Source organism: Festucalex cinctus, chromosome 21 (assembly GCF_051991245.1).
Source record: "Festucalex cinctus isolate MCC-2025b chromosome 21, RoL_Fcin_1.0, whole genome shotgun sequence".
Taxonomy (NCBI): Eukaryota; Metazoa; Chordata; class Actinopteri; order Syngnathiformes; family Syngnathidae; genus Festucalex; species Festucalex cinctus.
The window spans coordinates 12,921,728-12,944,825 of NC_135431.1; the positions used below are offsets into that span (position 1 = coordinate 12,921,728).

A 23,098-nucleotide genomic window follows, 5' to 3' on the forward strand; every position below is an offset into this window, starting at 1 on the left:
TGACTTTTAAGAGGGTGACATATTATTTTTAATTTTTATTGGATTAAAAACATATTTTTACATTACTATTAGGTTACTTGTTAGTGCATCCAAGATTGACATAGTATTTTCGTTTTTAACGAATAAAGTATGATATATTCAACTTAAAGTGTACACATTTGAACTGTAATAGAACAAGGATAAAAAGGAATATTTCATCGGCCATTTTGATGGCTTCTTAAGCATTAAACCCCTAAAAGTAAAAAGCTTGCAAAGGTCTTTTGTTGCTTGCGTACTGAAAACAAGCGAGGATCAAAGCCGTCGGCGTCCTTGTTTCATCGCGTGGCCACGTGACAAAAAGTCAGATGGCGTCCAATGGCGTCAAAACATCCCTCTTCCCAATCAACCGCATTCATTCCACAGGAAATCCGCTCGGATCGTCAACAACTCTTCACTGTCGCCGCCCGGGAGAATAGTCCGTGATGACGCCGTTCGTTTCAAGTCTTATTTTTACATCCTCCTTCCTGCTCGAGTGCGCCGAGTTAAGAAGCCGCTCGACAAGGGCCGGCCGTGACGGGGGCTACGAATGGGGTGGGGGGGTCCAAGGATGCCGTAGGGGCCCTTTGAAGGGGACCTGGACCTTAGAGGTGCAGATGTCAGGCTGCACTCTGAGGACGGTGTAAGGGGAAGAAATTCTGTCAAGGAGCCACAGGGGGGTGTGGCTTCAATGTTAGCCATGCTGAATGGGAGAGGGGGTCCGTAGGTGACACATTATTATAAAAAAAAAAAAAAGTCCCATTATTGGGGGTATCGAAAGCTACAGGAACACATACTGTATCTTAAATATGTATATTGTTCTATAGGGTATGGCGGTCCTTAGTTCGCAAACTAATACTTTTTAAATAGGTATGTTTACAAACATTTTTTACAATTAAAAACTCATTCACTGCCATCCCTCCAGTTACAAAGCGCATTCGGCACTGAGACCTGTCAATGGACGCCAATAAGTAATGATGAATACAATTATGTTTAAAGTTGTTTAGTTTTTTTTAAAACTATCTTGCACATGACAAATACATTTTAGATGTTTATTTAGTTACTTCAACACAGACATGGAGTTGATGCAAGAGCTAAATTTTTTTCTAGCATGTTTTTAGCGATCACAAATACCATTAAGGTTTACAAACTGTTATTTCAATAGATTTGAGAATTCAGGCAACATTTATATTAAAATTTCTTTGTTTTATTTTTTAACTAAGACAATCATTAACTGTTATTTAATGTCTTTAAATATGGGGTTATTTGATGACAAAGAAAAAAAACAACTTTAACTCCCCAGGCCAAAATATGATTGTTTAGAATTTAGACTTCAATAGCAGGTTGACATACTTCAACTATGCTAATTCATACAGTTAAGAATGCTAAAATGTCAAAACAAAAACAAAAACATTTAAAGTCTGTTCTTTTAAAAACAGAGCTGCATTTCGCCTATAAATAAATCAAATTGATTTTATATTTTGTTTACAGGATTAGGTTATTTTAACAAAAAAAATATATCCAATATTATTTGTTTCACTTATTTTTGGGTGTTTAACAAGCAACAAACATGATTGTGCGAAAGTCGTTGTCATGAAATTTAAAATGTGAAATTTGACATCTGCGCTGATTCCGAAAAGCAGACTTTAAAAGTATTTTTTTTAATCAAGCGGTTCCAAACAATTTTATTATCTTACACAACAAACAATTTTGTTAGCGCAACTTTTAACATTTCGTTTGAAATGTTAATCTTTTAATTCCATTAAATTAGATTAAAAAAAATAAAAAATCATAAAAAGACATCCCAGTTACACCATCATTTTAATGTTGATTTTGACATCCAGTGGAAAAATATATTTAAAAAAAATGGTTTCTGTCATGCTTGGTCTTTGTAAATAAGATTTTTTTACCAACGCTGCTGGCCCAAAACATTGCGAGAATATGTTCTAAAATAAAGCAGCAGCCAATTATGTTTGACAAGATGTAAATGGAGTCCCTTCGCAATCAAATACAAGCGCGACAGATGACACAACAACGCGCGCACCACAGGAATAACTCCAGCCTGCGAAAAGTGGGACACCACTGTTGGTACCGCCCCCCGAATAATTCAAGCAGAGTTTAAAAGGGGTGACGAGAAGCTATGTGCACACAAAAAAAGCAACAAATCTGTGTCGATTCTCCACTGTAAGTCTTTATGAATTACACTTATTATCAGGTACATTTGTATTGAGGTGTCCCTAATATTTTGGTGAGAATAATAAGCTACAGTGGAGGGACAAAACATTACGAGACTGAACAAAATGTGTATTTGGGGAATTTAATTGTGATTTTTACTTTACTTAATTTTGATCTAACAATGTTTTCATTGTGGTTACAGTTTCTGGACCACATACAATAATGTAGTTATCTTATTTAGCCACACTGGAGCCCCAAACACAAACATCAAAACACGGCAAGCACACTATTATTGTCTTTGATATTAAACGCCATTCGATGGCACCTAAAGGGACATAAAACTACATTTTCCTCACTTTTTCTGGCATCAACTATTTAAAAAATGCTGTAACACCTTTCCACGGCCCACACGCGCCAAGCTTGCAGCACTGAAATAAATACTTCCACGAGGGAATATGCAGAATAATGACATCCACTTCACGTGTGCTTTCAGCCAACGGCACCTCATCAGAAACGTGTAAAGATTTATTTTCCAGCTCTGGCTGTGCACATCTCAAATGATGTGTGACGTTTCTGGACGTTAACACGTCACCTTCACACTATTTTCAAAGCACTTTTTTTTTTTTTTTTTTTCCCAAACATATTGTGGGAAGATGCTTGTCAGCTTCATTCCACTTTGATGACATTTCAATCTATTACATCCATATCCACCATTCCTCCTTAATTAAAAGATCCCAAATTGTAAAAAAAAAAACTAAAAAAAAAAATAAATTCTAATGCCAAAGCATCCTGGGGTTAATTACTGGTGAAAGCACAAAATGCAAATTTAACTGACAAAAACGGTGCACTAATCTGACGGGAGCGACGTCGATTTAATTAATTGTCAAGATCTGATTCTCGCTTTGTTTCAAAACGAGGCTTGCTGTTGGTCGACGGTGAGCCAATCGGGATGCAGAGAGGCAGGGCCAATCACAAATGGGACAAATTTAACACATCAGGAAAAACAACCTGGATACCAAAAAACAATAAGAAGTGCATTAAACTGACACTTGAAATTGCCATTATACTTTTTTAAATTGTTTTCAGATTCAGATTACTTTATTGATACCTAAAAGTGCAACGCCCTCAGTCACAATCAGACCGTGAAAACAAATAAGCCTGGCCTTTCAGCGCCACGAGTTTCTGAGAAACATAAGGTGGAATAAGGATCAAGCGCTGCCTCTTTAAAGGGGGGCACAGTATGAACCTGGAAAATCAGTATCAACAATGACAACGCATTTTTCACCCTGTTTTTATAGCCCTTTAGAAAGCTGCCATTTTGGTGAGGAGGCTAATAAATATGCCACTCATGACTAATGTGAACAAAAAAAAAGGTTTCAATATTTTGGATTTTTCATATGATATTGTTTGAGCTCAGCCAGCGATCAGGGTGAAGAACAAACGACATACTGGTGATGCATTTGGCTTTGTCAGCTTTGTTTTTACAGCCGACTTTATAAACGTCACCACTTTGAACTCGGCTGCTGAAATAGGAACTTAATGTAATTGAATTAAAAGGGGGAAGCGGACAAGTGCTGCACTCTGTTCTAATGAAAGTCCTGACAAGCAATCACTACATTAGCTGTCAGAAAGCATTAGCTACGACACAAACACGACAGCACTGCAATGATTATGCTCATAATAATCAATGAGTCGATTATTAATTAAGACTTACGCTTATTACGTGAAATTGGTTGTTGAATCACTACTTATATATTTTATGGTGCAGAACCAACTAGATTCATAATTTAGTCTTGCGCTGGATGGCTAATTGCTTACTTCCATACCTATGAATATTTTAATTGCAAAAACTGTCGTTTAGCCTGAAACACTAACTTCATCAAAATCAAAATAACATGACATCATTTGAGAATTAACAAGAAAATAAACTGTAAATCTAGAAACATTCTACGGATCAAAGTGCAAAGGGAAAAACAAACGGTAATTTACATATATGAGGTTTACCACTATAAAACTTTGACCTGAAAACTTAAAATAGGATATAAAAAGTGCAATTAAATGCCTTCTAACACCATTTTGAAAACCAACACACAACTGAGCTGTAACTGGTTAATTAATACCTCCTAAAATTAAAACAAACACCCTAAAATACATTTTTAAAGTCCTAAACTTTTCAGTTTTCCGTCTTATTTACTTTGAATCACTGACCACAAAAAAAAACAAAAAAAAACAAACAAACAAAAACGCTCAAGCACGGCGCAAAGGTCTCAAATGACTTTCAGCGTTTTTTAACCTTCACGTTGGCGTATCGTGTTTACGACTCGCCGCATTTCTTGCCGCCTTCTCGGCATGTACACAAACACAATAACAACATTTTCATGTCAGCCGAGCCCTTTAAAGAAATGTCACCGTGTCCAAGGCGGGTGTTTACTGGACAACGTCCTAAAAGTCAAAGTGGCTCAAGCGAGAAGGTTAGCGGTGGGGCCTATGCGATGCTTGCCTTTGATCCTATTAGAACTTGTTAAAAAACAAAAAACAAAAACACTGTCTTTCTTTCAGTATTTTCTGACAATGTTTAAAGATGGCAGATGTGACCTTCTAATTTTGTTGTAGCTCTGCTTACTAGCCCTGAAGACAGGCACAACATTTAGAGCGTTAAGAGATGCTAAAAACAACACCACACTAAACTGCTTACAATCTAATTTCATTGTCAGGGTTGTGCCAAAATATCAAAATTTTATATATTGTAAAACGTCTACATACAGAATTTTATAGTATTACTTAAATGTCAATATTGTGATATACTGTACCGTATCGTTTGATATATCAATATTGTTGCAAGTAACATTACACTATCATCACATATCGATAAGCAAGGGCGAATATTACGTTCTGATGGTATGACAATCGTGAGGGAAAATATTGCAGTATCACAGTGTTAAAATGAGAGCTCTAAAATGACTTACAAATATTTTGGTAAATAAAAACAGCATTTGTTCCAGTGAACACAATTTGTTTTATTTATAATAACATAAAAATTATTATTCAATTATAAAATATATAAGAGTGCAGAAGAAACCTGTAGCATCTAAGTTTTACAAAAAAAATGGTAGCATTCTTCTTCTGTTTTAATTCTTCTTAGTAAGTCACAGTGTCCTATCACTGGTGAGTTATTTTTAGAAGAGAACGGTGGGCTACTCATGTTGTCCTTAGGGCTAACTAGTACCTGTGGTTACTTTTTTTTTCAGGACAATAATCAACAGAGCAAAAAGGCATCCGTGTTTGGACAGATAAACTAGCGTTTAATATCGGCTGCATCATATTAAGCCATGTGTTGTTATATATCATGACTTACTATGATACCATATCACTAAAACTCCATCACCTATTAAAACCATGCTTAACTCTATTGTATTGTTATCTGACGGTTATAACCTGCATCATTTTTACTTACAACGAATATTGTCATTGCAATATATTGTCTGTCTGTATATTATACTATTGTTATCTGCTACAATTCAGTTTCAGGACACTACCAACAAAAATCAGCATTGTGATATATCATATCATCATGTGTTACAACACATTACCCACAGCAGCATAAATTATCGACACAGTGACAACTGTAATACATCGTCGTCAGTCACTCGGAGAACGGCCAAAATGAAACGTCAATAATGCCGTGATTCCGCGTCATTCAACAGCAACACGCTATCTCCGCCCAGCGCGGGATTTTGCTCGCGCCCAAGATGTCTTGATTGCAGTCTGGAGCCATTATCATCCGTCTACGTCGCAGACAAACTATCAATCTTCCCCGCACCGACCTTGTTGCTAACTCTCAGGAATAATAAGATGGAAAAGGGGAGCTATTCCTGCTATTGTCTGCTCTCGTCATTAGTATTTATTAGATGTCCTGCATGCATTATCAAAGCCATTTAAAAGTTTTCTGGGCAGAAGTTTGACTCGAACATGGCCGACACTGCTGAACAGCTTCTGCGCCAGCGGAGGCTCGCTTGCGTCGCCTCCACCTCTCCCCGCTGCAATTAGGCCTCGTCATTAGGGAGCGACATCCGCCACACCACAGACGGGGCTTCCTGGTAGCATCTGCTGTGTTTACCAGCGGGAGGAAGTTACAACTACAGTGTGGTCTTTCTTATGAGTTTCATTTGTTCTGTTTTAACGTAATCGAACAATTATTTAAAAGGGTTTAATAACTCGCAACGTCGTTTTGTTGACAGCCAAAAGTGGAGTTTTAATTTGTTGTACGGGAGATCCTTAGATTACTAGAATGGTGGCGTAAATGCGTACTCAACTTATAATGCATCGTACTCTATCACTAACCCACAGTAGCGCAGAAGTAAAGTCATAATTAGAGTAAATATGTGAACTAATATGTGATAAATATCGAACTTTAAAAAATCTGTCTGGAAACAATACTTGCAATTGGTCTCAAGATGTCTAAAATTATTGGTTGTATGTTTATTTTAGACTGCCAAGCAAAACAAATACACAGGCAGTGAAAATATGAGGCAGTATCAGTTTATATCCACATGACTTGAATCACATTTCTTGTAAATGTCTCCTTGTATCTGTTTGTGGCGCGGAAATCAACTTTATTTGATGGGCTTTCACGGCGCTCGTAAAGTTTTTCCATTAAGTTTTTCCGCGGGGCCAATAAGCGCCGGCGCTCCCTGGAGCCAAATGGACTCCAGCTGTTTCTACATCTTTCTTCCTTGTTTTACAGTTCCCGTTTGCACTTTGCTAACTAAATATATTGCAGGGTATTAATGCTGCATTGGAGAAAACGGAGACATATCTTGCAGTCTTCTTGTTGGGGTGCTCAACATGCTTGAAAGCGCATCAATTTTGGTAAGGATGAATACCCTGGAGAAAATTTATATATTTTAGGGGGCCCGAACATCAAGGTCCAAAAGTCACTCAGTAGCGCCCAATGAAAACTTGGGAACAGTTTCACCGATCATCATGGATGTAAACATCAGGACGCATATAAACCTTTCAAGGACCAATGCCTGAAACGGAACTGGAAGTCAACCACTGTGGGCAAATTCCAAGTTTGTAATTTGTTAAACTCCTACTACGGGATTCGTCTCGGTGACGCCCAATCGATATCCAAGACCAGCTGTTCTCAAACTTCTTACACCAAATACCACTTCAAACAATATTTAACTTTTTCAAGTACCAGAATAATGCTCAAATACTGTTCTTTGTTTCTGGTGGACGTGTCAATCAGAACAGGAGACACTGAAAGATCTCAAGGACCCATGCCCAAAATCGAACAAGACGGACGTATTAGAGGGTTCATACGAAGGAATTTGGTGCAAGGGCATGTTTGTTTCTCTCGCCATGTGTGGGGTCAACTATGTGAAGTTGGAATTTTTGTCTCCGAGTTTGCCAGTAGGGAGTAGAAACTGCCAACTCCACCAGAGAAGATGCTAACAAGTCAATCATAGTAGAAAGGTAGAGTTGGAGGGGGCGGATCAAAATAAGAAGGCAGCAGAGGGAAGAAAAAAATAAATCAAAGAGAAAGCAGGTGGTGAGCTTCTTTTCATTTTCAGAAAAGATCCCGCGAATGTAAGCGAACAAAAGGAGTCTGGTGTCGTAAAGAGGGCAGGTACGGGGTGGCAAGGGGACGCTCCCGGGATGTGATTACGCATGTACACCCTGATCTGTCAGGGCCGCGGGTTCGGCGGCCGACGTTCAAGAGCTTTATCTCCGAGATCCGGGTGATTAATGAAGCCGTCGAGGAGGTGGGCAAGTGATGATCAATCTTAATGAGCTATCCGCCGTCCGTGCATTAACTGCGGGTAGATATAATGCACGGGGGCTCCTGGCAGGGGTTTCTCGCCTTTAAAATACGATAACGAGCAAGGGCGGCAGGCGGCTTTCTTACCACCGACATATTCCCAACCAACACCGCCCCCCACTTCCCCCTCTCTCTTGTGGCTCCGCAGGCCAAGATGTATAAGAAACTTCTGGATGGAAGCCATGCTTATCCCTGCTAAAACAGAAGATCACAACTGACTAGGGATCGGCATAAAAACGATTAACCGATCAGCCGACTGTTAAAATTGTTCTTTTACGTTTTATTCGTGGCAATTAGAAGAGAAATAGGAGTGGAATGTCGTAAACAAGCTTTTTAAACACACTTATACTAAACATTGAGCTTCGTGAAAGGTAAATTGATGGATCATTACTTGTTATAAACTGTAAATCGTTAACATTTATAGGGAGTTAAAAAAAATAAACTTGGGGCAATGATGTCTTACCTGACTATCTTATATGATTGTTCTATGTAGGCACACATTGAGATTTATGCGTCGCAATACAACCAAAACTGTTCAATGCCTGATTTTCTGTGTAGGGTTTGTCACAGATAAGTTAAGAAAAACCATTTTACGTGTACCAGGCCTAAGATACACCAAAGCTGCACATCAAATGTTTTACAGTCTCAGAGTAAAATAATTACCATCAAGGGACTGCTTAGCTGTATGCTCGTTAAGAATCGCTCTGCTATGCTGTGATGTACAAAAAACAACTTCACAATGCTCCATTCATTAATTTCTTTGATATTTCAGTTTGATTTCGCTATCAGGATCAACTTGAAAATAGTCGTGAGGCGCTAAAACGTACCGAATCAATTTGCCACTGTCAGCGATTCCCGCATGCGCATATTGGACATCGCATCCGTCACCATTCCAGTGAAGCTTGTGTACAAAGATGGCGAGCGTGGATAAAGGGGGGCCAAGTTTAATGAAGGCCGCCGTGATTAATGGGCTTGGCGTGGATATCACAAAACTGTTTGTGATGATTCACTGGAAGGGAAGCTCCTGCTGTCCTCATCTTTGCCTGAAATTTAAATGATGAGTGATGAAGCACAAATAATACAGCTGAGGACGCTTTATCTCAACGAGCACTCGCGACCTACCTGTAGATAAGCGTTGGCGGCGGCAGCCAGCACATGCTTACTGCTTTGAATCTGATATGTTTTTTGGGGGGAGCTTTATTTTGTGTATTTTTTTTTTTTTTTTTTTTTAACTCTGTTTTTCTGATTTATTTATTTTTTTCACTGCATATTTTCATTTAAAAAATATTCCAAAAACAGGAGTTAAAATTATTCGGGGAAAAAAAGAAAAAAAAAAAAAGAAAAAGTATTCAGAAAAATGGGGAGGGTTATTAAAAAAATAAAATAAAAATATCCATCCATCCATTTTCTCGACCGCTTATTCCTCACAAGGGTCGCGAGGGGTGCTGGAGCCCATCTCAGCTGGCTCTGGGCAGTAGGCGGGTTACACCCTGGACTGGTCGCCAGCCAATCGCAGGAGAAAACTATATTTAGAGTAATTTTTATTTTACTTCCTAGTTCCAAAACAGACTGTCCACCATTAGCAATTCTGCAACAAGTCACTTGGAGTTCAGAGGTTAAAAAAAACAAAAACAAAAAAAACACAACAAAAACCTCTGAAAAACACAGCACCAGCTTCTGTTTTTCTGAGTAATTTATCTTTCTGTTTTTCTGAATATTTTTTCCCCGATTTTCAAAATCTATTTTTAGGACAGAAAAAAAAAAAAAAAAAGTATATATATATATATATATATATATATATATATATATATATATATATATAGGACAGAGAAAAAAATCTGTTAAACTGGGGGGAAAAAAATAAAAAAATACCCCCAAAAAATAAAGCTCCTCCCCCAAAATTAGTCATAAAAGCGCGAGGTGTCCCCCCCCCCCAACCCCCACAAGTGAATGAAATATGCTTCCGTAGAAAGGAACCCTGATTGGTCCATTCATTGTTAACCTGAAGGTTGGGTGTGGTCGCAAAGTGAGAACCAATCAGGGGGAAGCTGTAAAGTTTTAGGACTCCTGTCAGACATTTCCACCAGCATCCTCTGATGAAACCAAATTGGTTAAACACCACTCTTATCTTATCCTGTTGCCTATCAATTTAAAATGCACATAAACACCACCTAAATCAAACAATATAATGAAAATATATCAGATAACTGCTACCTATTTCATAATGTCTTGTGGCTCATTGCCTGAGGTTATTTCGGAACACTCATCTCCAAGTAAATATAAAAATCATGAGGGGGCTCCATGTTTAGCATGAATGTGTGAGAGCAGCTGCCGTGTTAGTCAGCAGACCTTGTATGCTCTTTGCTAGTACAATATCTCCACTTTTTTTAATGTACAGTCTTATATTACCAGATTGATTTTTTTTCCCTCATAAGATACGCGTTTAAACGGCAAACCGCTGCGTTGATCTTAACTCGGCGGGGCATCTTAATTGCGTTCGCCAGGGCAGCTCCTCGCTCCCCCGATGAGGTCTGATGTGAGCTGACTGGAAGTTGAACTCACCAGGCAGGCCGGCCAGGCTGCGTGTCGCCGCGTGTGGATGTCTAACGTGGGGCCTGGTGGCTCCCCGAGTGCACTTATGCATGTGATCGTCTCTGCCGCTTGTGTGTGAGCAAAAGGGCCAGTAAAGACCGCTGAGGTGGAAGCAAGCGTTAAGCGCCTTGTTTTTCAAACTGAATGTGTGTCAAAACAAAATGGACACTTTTGATGGACAGATATGGCAGCCGATAAAGATGCCTCTTTTTTTTTTTTTATATATTAGCCCACTAAATCTAAATCCTACCTCTACCAGGGTTTCCCCTAGTGCAGGGGTGTCCAAACTTTTTCACTTGAGGGCCACATACAGAAAATCAAAAGGACGTGAGGGCCACATAATGTTATGAAGAGAAATTGTGTTTAGTCCTAAAAATTGTACAAATAATTTATTTGTGCTTTTGCATATTTAGAAAAACACTACAGTATATAAACCAATTTTTTTGTAATATGGCAGTAGGGTTATTATAGTTTTGGAATTTTTCGTTTTAGTTTTTATTTTGTTTTGAGTTTTTTTTTTTTTTTTTAGTTAGTTTTAATTAGTTTTCAGGGTGGTTCTGTTAGTTTTTGTATTAGTTTTAGTTCTTTAATGAATACTTAGTTTTAGTTTAGTTTCAGTATTAGTTTTACTTTTTTTGTGTGTATTACTTGTGCACAATATTTAAAAACACCATGGGCGTGATGATATTATTCCGGTTTATATCAAAATAATTCTACTAAAAATCACATTTAAAATCATCCCCAAAGGCTCATGCATTCAATTAATTACCAAAGACTAAAACAAAGGACATTTTTGCTATTAGTTAGTTTTATTTTTAGTTAGTTTTGTAAACATAAAATGTAGTTTCAGTTAAGTTTTTTTTTAAAAAGCATCTTTTTTAAATTTTATTTCATTAACGAAATTGTTTTTTGAATTTGAGTTTTTTCGTTAGTTTTAGTTAAATAAAATAACCTTTAATAGCACCTGTGTTTTTTTTCGACACCTTCCCTTCTTACTTTGACCATCTCCAAACACTTTTGTTTTCATTTGATTTGAACTGAGTCAAATGCCATTTTTAGCATATGTCATGGGCCACATAAAAATGGACGGCGGGCCGCAAATGGCCCCCGGGCCGTAGTTTGGACACGCCTGCCCTAGTGCTTTATAAGCCTGGCGGTCTGCCAGGCAAATAAATAACACAAAGTTCCTTTGGTTAGATGCATTCAAATCCCTCCCATTTCCGAGCCCGCCCGTGCTGAGCTCAACACTTGCGTCCCGTGGCTGATATTCATCAGGACGCCAGCATCGATTTAAACTGCTCAATATACTCCCCCAGCCTGCGCCCCGCACTCTTTACGAGCCCTTTAATCAACAATGTCAGTCACCTCCGCCGGCAGCAGAGTTCGTCCGAGTCAGCCGCACCAGTTATTTGAGTTACAATAAAAAACACAAAATTTGAACGTAAAGAGGAGGCGGAAGTGGACGCCGTCGACAGGCGGGTATTACCGGGAGCGCCTGCTGTGGGCGGTGAAACAAGGTGGGCAAAATTATAGAGCGGCGACTGAAACATCACAGCAGGAGAGGAAGTTAAAAGTGCACACAAAGCAGACGATACGCTGCACTTTCCTTTTCCCTCACATATGCAATCAACCATAGCTAATACTAGTTGTTTTACATAACCATTCAATTAATTTAGAATTTGTCAATGAGGTACAAGGTTTTGCAATTTATAACATTATCACTCATTACAGCCATGGTGTCCAAACTATGGCCCGGGGGCTATTTGCGGCCCACCATACATTTCTTGGTGGCCCGCGGCAAACACTAAAAATATTTTTTCAATGCCGTTTATTTAAAAAAAAAAAAAAAAAAAAAAAAAAGGTGGATTAAACGTTTCTAGCTACGCAAAGACACAAATTTGCAGCTAATAATTCGGTTTCTGAAATAAAAATAGTTTCATCCACTTGTTGCTTAGTGTCAAGGTACAATTTGTGAAAATATCACATTAAATTAATGGTTCTTAAGTGTGGTCAGTTTAGTACTGATTGTTCTTGGTTCTGTGGTCCAGAATGTCAAGTTGGGATTCAGCTGCTGCTCAGTGGAGAGGCGGATCTATTATAGTGGCACATGGGTCACTATTTGCCTTCACTATTGAAAAACAGTCACTATTTGACTGTTAGCAGTTTTCAATAAGTAACTGTACATTATATCAACAATTAATAATTGTTTCATTGATTTTTACCATGTTTAATAAATAACTTTAAAAAAAAATCAAAGTGGCCCTTGCAGCTTTCTTTTTTTCTGTATGTGGCCCTCAGAAGAAAAAGTTTGGACAGCCCTGCATTACAGCATTGCAAAGCCATAAATCCAGTGGTGGCTTAAGACGGTCCACATACTGTACGTTTGCCGGTCAAGTGCACACGATGGCGGCTGACGTGAATCTTGGCGCGAGCACGTATCGGCAGACGTGAGCGCAAAGAATAAAATGTGCTCGGTGAAGCGGAGCGAAGACAAATTGCCGCCTTTGAAGCAAAGCCGCATCAAAAGACGAGGCGCAATTTCTGCCACTGTGCTGTTTGCAGGCTGTCATCTGACAAAATATAAACACCCCAAATCAGACAGACACACACACTTAGCGGCCTGTTTTGTGTGTGTGTGGGGGGATTAAGAGTGCCGTCAGCATCTGCACGATCAGGCCCCTTTGCCATCAAACGCCACAAACGCTCCACCCTCGCGTCGCTAGTGAAGTGTGGCGGAGTGTCCTCGGGCGAGCAACTTGTTAAAAAGCGATGACATCACTCGAGAGGACTTGAAACTGGAGGGACTGGAAGCGTCATCGGCCAGTTGTTTTATGTCAGTCTTTTGTTGTGGCCTGTCAGATTTGGAGGTTTACGGATAGCTTCCCATTTTAGCACGTGAGGTGCCACTGCCATCTGGGTTTCTTGATTGAAAATGTAATAAACTGCAATAGTGGAAGTTTACAATCCCTCAGGCTGGAATCTTCCCTGAGACACATTGTCGTCTGGTGACGCCGTCAAGCTAAAACATTCCGGGCCTCTTAGCGGGAGGTCAACGCAGCCGTGTGCGTATAGGCTTAATGGATCATGACAGCCTATTCAACACGCCGGAGGCAGCAAAAATTCTCATTTTATAGAGACCAGACCGAGCCGACAATCCTGTCTAATTATCCGTTTGCAATTCTACCTACAGTCCCATTTCAATGTAGCGCGGGCAGGCCACAAAATAATTGCTTTTCTGCAATCTATGAGTTCATTTGCCTTTGTTTTATTGATCGCAATGAGTCGGAGATGTGGCGAGGGGCGGGGGGGTTGGTTGTGTGTGTGTGGGGGGGGTGAAAACAATCTAAACCTAAATGAAAAGCTTCATTAAATGTGAAAATTGTACCGGGAATTGCGAACATCTGTTTCTGACGCGTCCCTGCGTCGTAAACGGCAAGGTTAAAACCAGACGGCAAATTCAGCTGGAGGGTTGTGAATCAACTTCGCAAACGATGCCGGCGAGGCGCCGACTGGTAGGAACTGGGGGAGTCACCGTTTATTAGTAAAGGTGCTTCAGTTGAGTCAGAGACTGAGGTGTGCATACTAACTATGTCGAGCAAAAAAAAGAAAATGGTCGAACAGATATGTGCAATATGAATTCACATGTATAACGGTGTTCCACAGGGGTCAATTCCGGGGCCTCTGCTGTTTTCTGCCGCTGCCCCTGGGTTCCATCTTGAGAAAACAGCGGTGGTTGTTCTAAAGTGTGCTATAAATGCCACGGTGAACTATTCTAGTCCAGCACAACTATCCATCCATCCATCCATTTTCTTGACCGCTTATTCCTCACAAGGGTCGCGGGGGGTGCTGGCGCCTATCTCAGCTGGCTCTGGGCAGTAGGCGGGGGACACCCTGGACTGGTTGCCAACCAATCGCAGGGCACACAGAGACGAACAACCATCCACACTCACACGCACACCTAGGGACAATTCGGAGCGCCCAATTAACCTGCCATGCATGTCTTTGGAATGTGGGAGGAGACCGGAGTACCCGGAGAAGACCCACGCGGGCACGGGGAGAACATGCAAACTCCACCCAGGAAGGTCCGAGCCTGGACTCGAACCGGAGACCTCAGAACTGGGAAGCGGACGTCCAGCACAACTAATCAAGCAAAAATAAAGAAGCACTTCCTTAACTCATTCACTCCCAGATATTTTCACAGAAGCAACCTCCTTCACTCCCGGCTGTTTTACTGGATTTTGACTGATTTTGCAAGGTCCAAAGAATATTGTGTTCTATTGCTATAAAAAATGGAACCTACTAAAAGAAAGATTAAAGTCTCTTCTTTCATCAGGGAAAAAAAAATTATATTTCTATCTGTTTCTGTTTTGCAGCAATTAGTATTTGAATATAGTTAAGTTTCATCATTATTCACAAATCTATTTAGAATTGTGAGTAATTGAGCTTTTTTTCAAAATGGCCCTGGTTGATCTTCCTTGCTCTGCCGCCACCTGCTGGCCATTTGAGTAGTAACTACCATTTCTTCAACTGTTCTTTGCAGTTGAGAGGCTGCATCAAAGTCTTCTTTATGCTCTAGCATAAAAACAAAACATTAAAGCGTATACATACATCTTTGGGACACTTAAAACATTTACAATAGAACATATTTATAAGTTTTTGGGAGCAAATGAGTTAAAGGGGAAGTCTACCCCCATTTCTTGACAATAATATGTTCTATGTAGCCCCACTAGCCTAAATACGGTATTCTGGTTAATATTGTGTTAATGGAATATGAGTGAAGAAGCAAAATGTTTATCCATCTCTGGGGGAGGCCATTTTGCCACTTGCTGTCGACTGAAGATGACTACACAGTTGCTCAGGGCTCAGGCAATGCCTGAGCCAGCTCACCCGTTTTCTGAAGCTGAGCTGTGATTGGTTGTTACCTGAGACCTAAGCAACTGTGATGTCATTTTCACTCTGACATGGATAAAAACTGCCTAACTCGTATAACACAAATGTAATATTATTCAGAATGATATGTTTAGACTTTTGAAGTTAACAATAATAATTTAATCACAAGCATAGCTGGCATTAAAACACTGTGAAACTCCAAAAACTAACAGTGGATTTAGGCTACATGTTTCAAACGAAAACAAAACAAAAACAAAAAAACAAGAAAAAAACGAAAAAAAAAAAAACAGAACCACGATATCTCCCCTTCCTTGCTTACCTTTAGGATGTCCCGGATCGCTGAACTCGTACTTCCCCATCCCGACCGTCCGCAGCATTTGCAGCCCGTTAAGACCCTCCTGACTGTCGGCCGTGGCCGACGGGGCGGGTGCAGCGTGTGCGCCAGCCGCCTGTCCGTTGGTGAGCTGGATGAGGCCCGGGTGGTGGGCGCTCAAGTGGCCGTTGCCCATCATGGCGTGAGGGCTGGGGTGCAGCACGTGGTTGGACGGAGCGGTGGCGTAGGGCGGCTGGCTGGGCATGCTCAGCACCATGGCGGGCGGCTGCGGGGTGGACTGCGGCGTCAGCTGGAAGTGGGCGGTCATGAGGGAGTGCTGATGATGGGGCGGCGGCACCGATGTCACCCCGATGATGGGCGACTGCGCCGTCACGCTGTGGTTGTAGGACGGCGGATGGGGGAGGGCGTAGGTGTGGGGCAGGAGGCTGGGTTGGCTGACCGGCGCCACCCAGGCGGGACCTGCAAGTCAAAAAAACAGAAAGGTTCAGGATCTGATGGGTTCGCCACAAAAAAAAACAGCAACAGGAATGAAATGCTCCTGAAACTTTCGGTCGGTTCAGGTGGCAATGATGATGTCAGATTGGCATCTGTCGCCGGTAACTCCGGTTGAAGTCGCTGACAAAGCTGTGAATAGGAGCTGACAGGGAAGGTTTTTAAGTCGGCTATTAGACAATCAAATAGGATGAGAGACGAGCGCCTGCGAGGACTCCAAATTGACGCGCACTCTACCGTGAATCACAACCGCACTCCGGCCCTCTGCGCGCAGGGCTTAGTTATGTGCACACGGGTGGCAAATGAGAGGAATAACAGGGAAAAATGTGGAGGAAACACAACAGGTGTTATTGTACAGGTGCATGGTGAGCAAACACCAACACAAATATTTTATATTGACATTTTTGACATTGCAAATACTGGAGACTGCAATACACAACAGGCGTGACATAGCTCACTTTTTTGGTTTTGGATCATACAGTTTATTATTATTAAAATTGTGCAGAATTTCCTGCATATTTTTGGAGGCACTTGAAATATCAATTATTTTATTACTATTAACCCTTGAGGAGGTTATCGCTAGCAATCTCCAGCACATAGCTGCAGCGTCACACTGACCTGTTAGCATGCGCTTCAGGAGTATAACAATATTGTTGGGACTATAGAAATGTAGAAAAAAATAAATAAATAACAAATAGCTATCCCTCGTTTGCCAACAACTGGGTATAAGACTAGTGACACCAAGTAACGAGATGTCAGGCAGCTCAGAGGATTGAGGAGTGACACAAAATTAGCAACATTTCTGCTTGACAGCTGTTTATTAAGTTATGTTTATCATCTTTCATGATTTTTAATTGACTTTACAATCTGAAAAAAAAATAAAAATCCAACTGATAACATTTAGTCCATCCATCCATTTTCTTGATCGCTTATTCCTCACAAGGGTCGCGGGGGGTGCTGGAGCCTATCAGCTGGCATTGGGCAGTAGGCGGGGGACACCCTGGACTGGTTGCCAGCCAATCGCAGATAACATTTAGTGTTATAGTATAATATGAGGTTGTGATACTGTGGCTAACTGACTACTGTGCTAATGCAAGCTATGTATTGCGCGTGTTTCTATTTTGTTAACTGGAGCAAGTTTTTTTTTTTTTTATAATCATATGACATTACAAATTGGCGTGATTGAGACTCACGCAGGTCATCAAAGGGCACGTCTTTTGTCAGCCATGTTGCGAAGGGAGGCTATATATACATTTTGCTAGCAGTTTTATAACTTTATATTAACTATAAAACAAAAAAACATTAAAAAAAAAACAAAAAAAACAAAAAACTTAAAGCAATTTTTAAAAATTACAATTATTCTGTAGTTTCTTTTTTTTTTTACAATAGAAAGCAATGCAATCATAATTTTTTTGTTTGCAAAATAATTTTACACATTTTTTGCTAATTGGAAAAAAAATATGCACTGACTGTATAAATGAATACTTTCAAATACTGTACACATTTTCTCTAAAACAAAAAAAATGGTAAGTTTAAGTCTGAATACAGATAAATTGTGGTCTTACCCATTTAAAAAACTTCTGTGGCAAATTTTGACATTTCTTTTCCATCACTGTAATACACACAGGCCACCATGGTTTTTGGAGTATATTTCTCACTATTGCAATATAGTGGCTTATTACTAGGCTATTTTTAGACTCTAAATGTAATTCTGTATCGTCCTTATTTTTTCATACGATTTTCTAACATTCTTGTGCAATCGTCCGGCTGCTGCACTACTGACAGCTAAGGCTGCAGATGATTTTTTTTTCTTCCTTAAAACACAACCTCCCTTATGTTTAATTAACCCTCTTGTAAGATCAACATCATCATGAGAGTTTAGCAAAGAGCAAAGACATTGCTTGTGTTTTTTAATGCCACTGTGGACTATCCACACATTCTGAGCCAATCATTTCCCACCCTACGGCGCCTGTGCCGGGAAGACAACCATATTGGACCTAAATGATGCCTCCCTGCCATAGTATGCCTTCGTGCCCCCTTCTAAAAATAACGGAGCGCTGAGTCAAAAGGGCCAAAGTCTAAACGGTGCTTTAAAAAAAGAAAAAGAGGAGCCACTCGCATTATTCATGATGCTGGAGGTGCTGATAGAGAAGTCACAAGTCAGTCAGCTAACTGGTGCTGTCTTGCCTCCCCACCTGGCTTTTGCACAGTTCATCCCAATGGAGGGTTACAAGGGATTGCCAATTACTTACTCAGTTTTTTCACATAAATGCCACTGAATATGCTAGACTATAAACGACTGATTTATACATATAAGGGGAAAAATGTTCTTTGGGCCCAATTTATTTATATTGTTTGATTTTCTATTAGATTTTGTTCCTTATTTTATATTTTATTATCATCATTATGTGGCGTCAGGAAGACTCAACTGCGGATGTATGAGGCATCTATTAGGTGTAAGGACTTTTTATTTTTTATTTTTATTTTTTAAAATTGTAACCTAAATGATACATTTGTTATATCATCTTCATATTCCAATAAATATATATATATTTTTTAAAACAAAAGTGACTAAATTAGCAAAACGTGAAAATTAAAAAGGACAAAAGCAATAAATAAAAATAAATAGAATAATACATTAGTAAATGACAATATTTAAATACTTATATGCTAAAAAGTATCATAATTATACTCTTTCTGTTGTCATAACTGAACACATAAACTATAGCTTTGTTTCCACTATTACTTTTTAAAATACACGCAACATGGACATGACATGTCTGACAGAAAAATTCTTCAACAAAACGCTCACTGCCAGGACCCGACCCAATCTTTCCTCTTTCCTCACCAGGCAACCGCACTCTGCATTCCAGCAGTTTTATTAACCTCTATGTACCCAATGTGTGCACTACTTTTGGTCCACTTTTTAAATTTTCTGCCCAAAATAACCAGAGCACGCCGTAAAAAAATTAATAAATAAAACTTACCCTCATTCATCCTAATGTCTTTGTACAAAAAGTGAGTAATACTGCACATGATTCCGCACCTATTTTTAGCCTGTTTGAACCTTTTATTCACCACGTGCTATGATGTAATGTAAGCTATTACATAACTGTGCAACTATAGCATAATGTACAGGTTGATGTCTACATATTGCCATTTGCCTTTATTGTTTTTCTCTACGGTCTGCTTTTGACATCGCAAATGAGAATCTGTTTTACCAGAAAAAATAAAGGTTAAATAACTACGGAAAAACATCAATCAGTCAATCAATCAATAAATCCAAAACTGCTGCAACAGAGCCCTCAGTTGTCCCTCTTTATTGCTGTAACACAACTGTCTACTGGTGTTCTTGTTAAAAGAGACATTTTGGGTGAGTCGCGGCAGGTCAGAGAAGGAAATTAACTGCTCTGGGGCAAAGCCATTCTGGGTGGCTTCATTACAATAAGACTTAGGGGAAAAAAGAAGGAGGAAAAGGAGAGACAAGGGCACGTAAAGCAGACAACTACATTATACCGTCGACAGCGCTTTTGACGTGGGCTGTTAAGACCACTAAGGTGGTTTTCTTTGCATGTACGATCTTGACATTTTGTATAATGATATGCGCGATTAGGCTGCTTTATGCAAAAAAAAAAAAAAGCTGCTGTTTGTATTATGCAGGATGGTAGTGCATGTGAAGTGAGCATTTTGTAAAAGCAAGTGTGTTATTATTATAGAAGGCATGGCCACAGAGAATAGCATCCGCAACTCATACTAGTATAAAGACATTTATAACAAAAAGCTGCTTGATTGACTGGCTGAGATGGTAAGAGCTGCAATGGAGCAAGAACAGGAAGTAGAAACCGAGCAAAACAAAACCTGTAACAAGCATTAATAGTAGGCCACAATAGTACAAAGCAACAAAATCCAAGCAGTTACATAGAGTAGTCTCTAGCAGGCAAAAGTAGGAAATACAGTTATTTGATTGTTAAAATCTAGGAAATAGGAAGGAGACACCTACCAAAACACAGCCAATAAACAGTGAGAATCCGTGTTAGCATTAGCAGCACACAATCTGCCACAAGCAGGCCTGTTACTTATGCACAAAAAGCTGCTCGATTTACTGCCCGACAGTCCTGTCAAGCTAGCAGCAGTGGTACAAAACAGAAGCTGGGAACCTACCAAAAATAAATAAATAAATAAATAAATAAAGCATTAGCATTAGCATTAGCGGGCTATAAAGCCATATAGTCTTTTCTTCATGAAAAAGCCGCTTGAATTCCTTACTGACTGAGTTAAAGGAAGTAAAACCAACTAACTGAAATCATTAACAGGCCATTTTAGCATGTACCGCTTTGGTAAAAAAAATAAAAAAAATAAAAAAATAAAAAAATAAAAATTAAAAGCGCGATCGTAACAACAGTCCTGTCAAGCAAGAACCAATGGAACAAGAACAGAAAGTAGAAACCTGTAACATTGAGAAGCCTCGTTAGCATTAGCAGTCCATGGTACTATGAGTACAGTGTGATTGAAATCACGCATGTTGAATTTTGACAGCATACAGCAAGAAGTCATTCGACAGCTAACAAACTAGCTAGTCCTAAGGTGAGAAGCTATAACATAGTAGTATATTTCTACTCGTCACGGTCGCCAGCTAAGAATCGGTTTAAGCGGCTAGCACAAAAAGCTAATGTCCACATTTTCACTCACGGACAGACTCAAAATGACCAAATCAAAGTGGTTTGTTGGCAAAAGCTGCTGATTTTGGTGCATTACCCGTGGCCTCGCCATCCCGATGCTGCTTACTGGGCGGCTCGTCCGTGTCCCAGGGCGTAAGCTGGTTGATGGGCGTCTGTCCCCACCTCACGCCCGGAGTGAGCAGCAGGCCGGAGCTTTGGTTGTCCCCAGGAGACACCTGCAACCAAAAAAAAACAACTCATTATTTTTCGTTTTTACTAATTTTGTAGTTCTCAAAATGGAGCCCATCGCTTGGGGTTCCGTTCCCCCAAAAAATCTCCCTGAACCTAAAAACACTGAGAACTCCAGCAGTCCACTATGTTACTGTGTAATAGTTGAGCTGGTCATTCAAAAAACACAATTCTGTATATAGTTAAGCTGTACTTGTCCATCAAAACAAGCAATTTCATTTTTTGCACCTGCTATGTGAAAAATTGTGTTTTGTGAAGAGCAAATGTTATCAGGCGAGCGCAGGCTGATGCAACGCTGGCTCAATCACCGCCGGACCCCATGGGACATCTTTTTCCCCCATTTCGCCCGCCGCTTCGCCGTCTGAGTTTGGGCCGAGTGCTGCGGGTTTTCAAGGGTTGAGCGCTGAAGCCGGATTCCCCTCCGCTTGGCCTTGGAGTTAATAGAAAAGGCCCGGATCCCCTCCGAGCGGCGCTCTGGCCCTCCATTCCATTATCCTGCCTGACCCCGCAGCGACGCAGATTGGCTTCAGAATTCACAATCAGCTTTATCATTCAGAACACATCTAGTAGTAGAAGTAGTAAGTAGTAGTATATTAGTAGGGGAGGTAGTAGTATAATATGGCTCTAAATTTTTTACTTGAAGTACTACGTAAGATCAGATAAGGGCTTTAGACTTGGTGAAGCAGCATGTGGCTTCAGCACTGGTCAAACAATTGCATATTTGTGATCATGAAGCGGCTCGTTTTCGTGACAGCAGCAGTAAAATAAATTGTCAATGGAAGTAAACCCGAATGGAAATGGAACCCTGGGGAACACCCTTTGCAGCAATGTTGTGTTGAGGGATGAAATCTCAGTTTCACACGGGCAGACAAGTTGAATGCGCGTCCACTCGGAGATAAATCCCTACTGGAGCTTTTCTGACAGCTGTGTGTGTGTGTGTGTGTGTCTTTGCATGTGCGTGTGTACGATGGAAGCCAAAGAACCCCTTCCAAAAAACAAAGACAAAAAAAACGAGTGATGGAGCGAGGGAATGAAGCCGGAGAAGATGAGCTGTCAGCTTCTTTTGTCCACTTCAAGCTGTCAACTCGTACGCTTTACTCAGAGAACCGCTCCATTCCGGAGACTCGAGGGGGAGGAGGCGAGATTCCCGAGCATATCCAAGGTGAGGAGACGCGGCTTCCAGGCCTGCTATTTGTTTTAATGAGCGAGCTTCCTCCTCGTCCTCCGTTTCCCTCTGCGGCCAAGGAAAACTCATCATTAACGCTTGGATTTGACCCTCTTACTTGCCCGCATCCACAAACATGGCCTCATTAAGAGTAATAAGAGTTTATCCAAAACAGCCTGAAACAAACATGATTTGTTGCAGCCTCATATTTAGGCCAGCTAAATCTCCATTTACACTGCATGACAAGGTGGTGCAATATCCTCCGTTTCAAAAGACCATTTGAGTCAATCGGAAGCTCTTATAGTTATTTCTGGAAAGAGCTACATTTTTTTTTTTTTTTTTTACCAAAATCATGCCATCCCGTTCAGTGCTATGGGTGGAGTGGGAGATCTGCTGGATCTGGCAAGCGTACTGTAACTAACCAACCAGCAAACTAACAAAGAAATTACAACTAACTTCTTCCATATGTCATTGATACATCTAAAACGATTTGTGAAGTATGTTTGTTCATAATCCTAGTAAGTAGCCAAACAAAAAAAATACCTAACCAATGAAAAAAAAATAAATAAATACATAAGCATAGCTAACTCACTAAACAAACAAAAACTAACCAACTAACTACATCTATTCATCACTATACTTACATTTCTGTAACATACTTAGCTAGCATGTGAGCAAACAAACTAGCTTGCTAAATAGCCAAA

At 40.1% G+C, this 23,098-nt stretch overlaps 1 protein-coding gene across 1 annotated transcript in view; it reads right to left on the bottom strand.

Annotated features, from left to right (window-relative positions):
- Nucleotides 1–23,098, bottom strand: part of klhl29 (kelch like family member 29) — a 240,283-nt gene that overhangs the window by 116,938 nt on the left and 100,247 nt on the right. Inside the window, exons 4-5 of the mRNA XM_077509773.1 lie at nt 21,078–21,216; nt 15,816–16,289 (exon numbers count right to left, since the gene is read on the bottom strand). Coding sequence (XP_077365899.1) covers nt 15,816–16,289; nt 21,078–21,216 — 613 coding nt within the window. The remainder of the gene's footprint in view (nt 1–15,815; nt 16,290–21,077; nt 21,217–23,098) is intronic.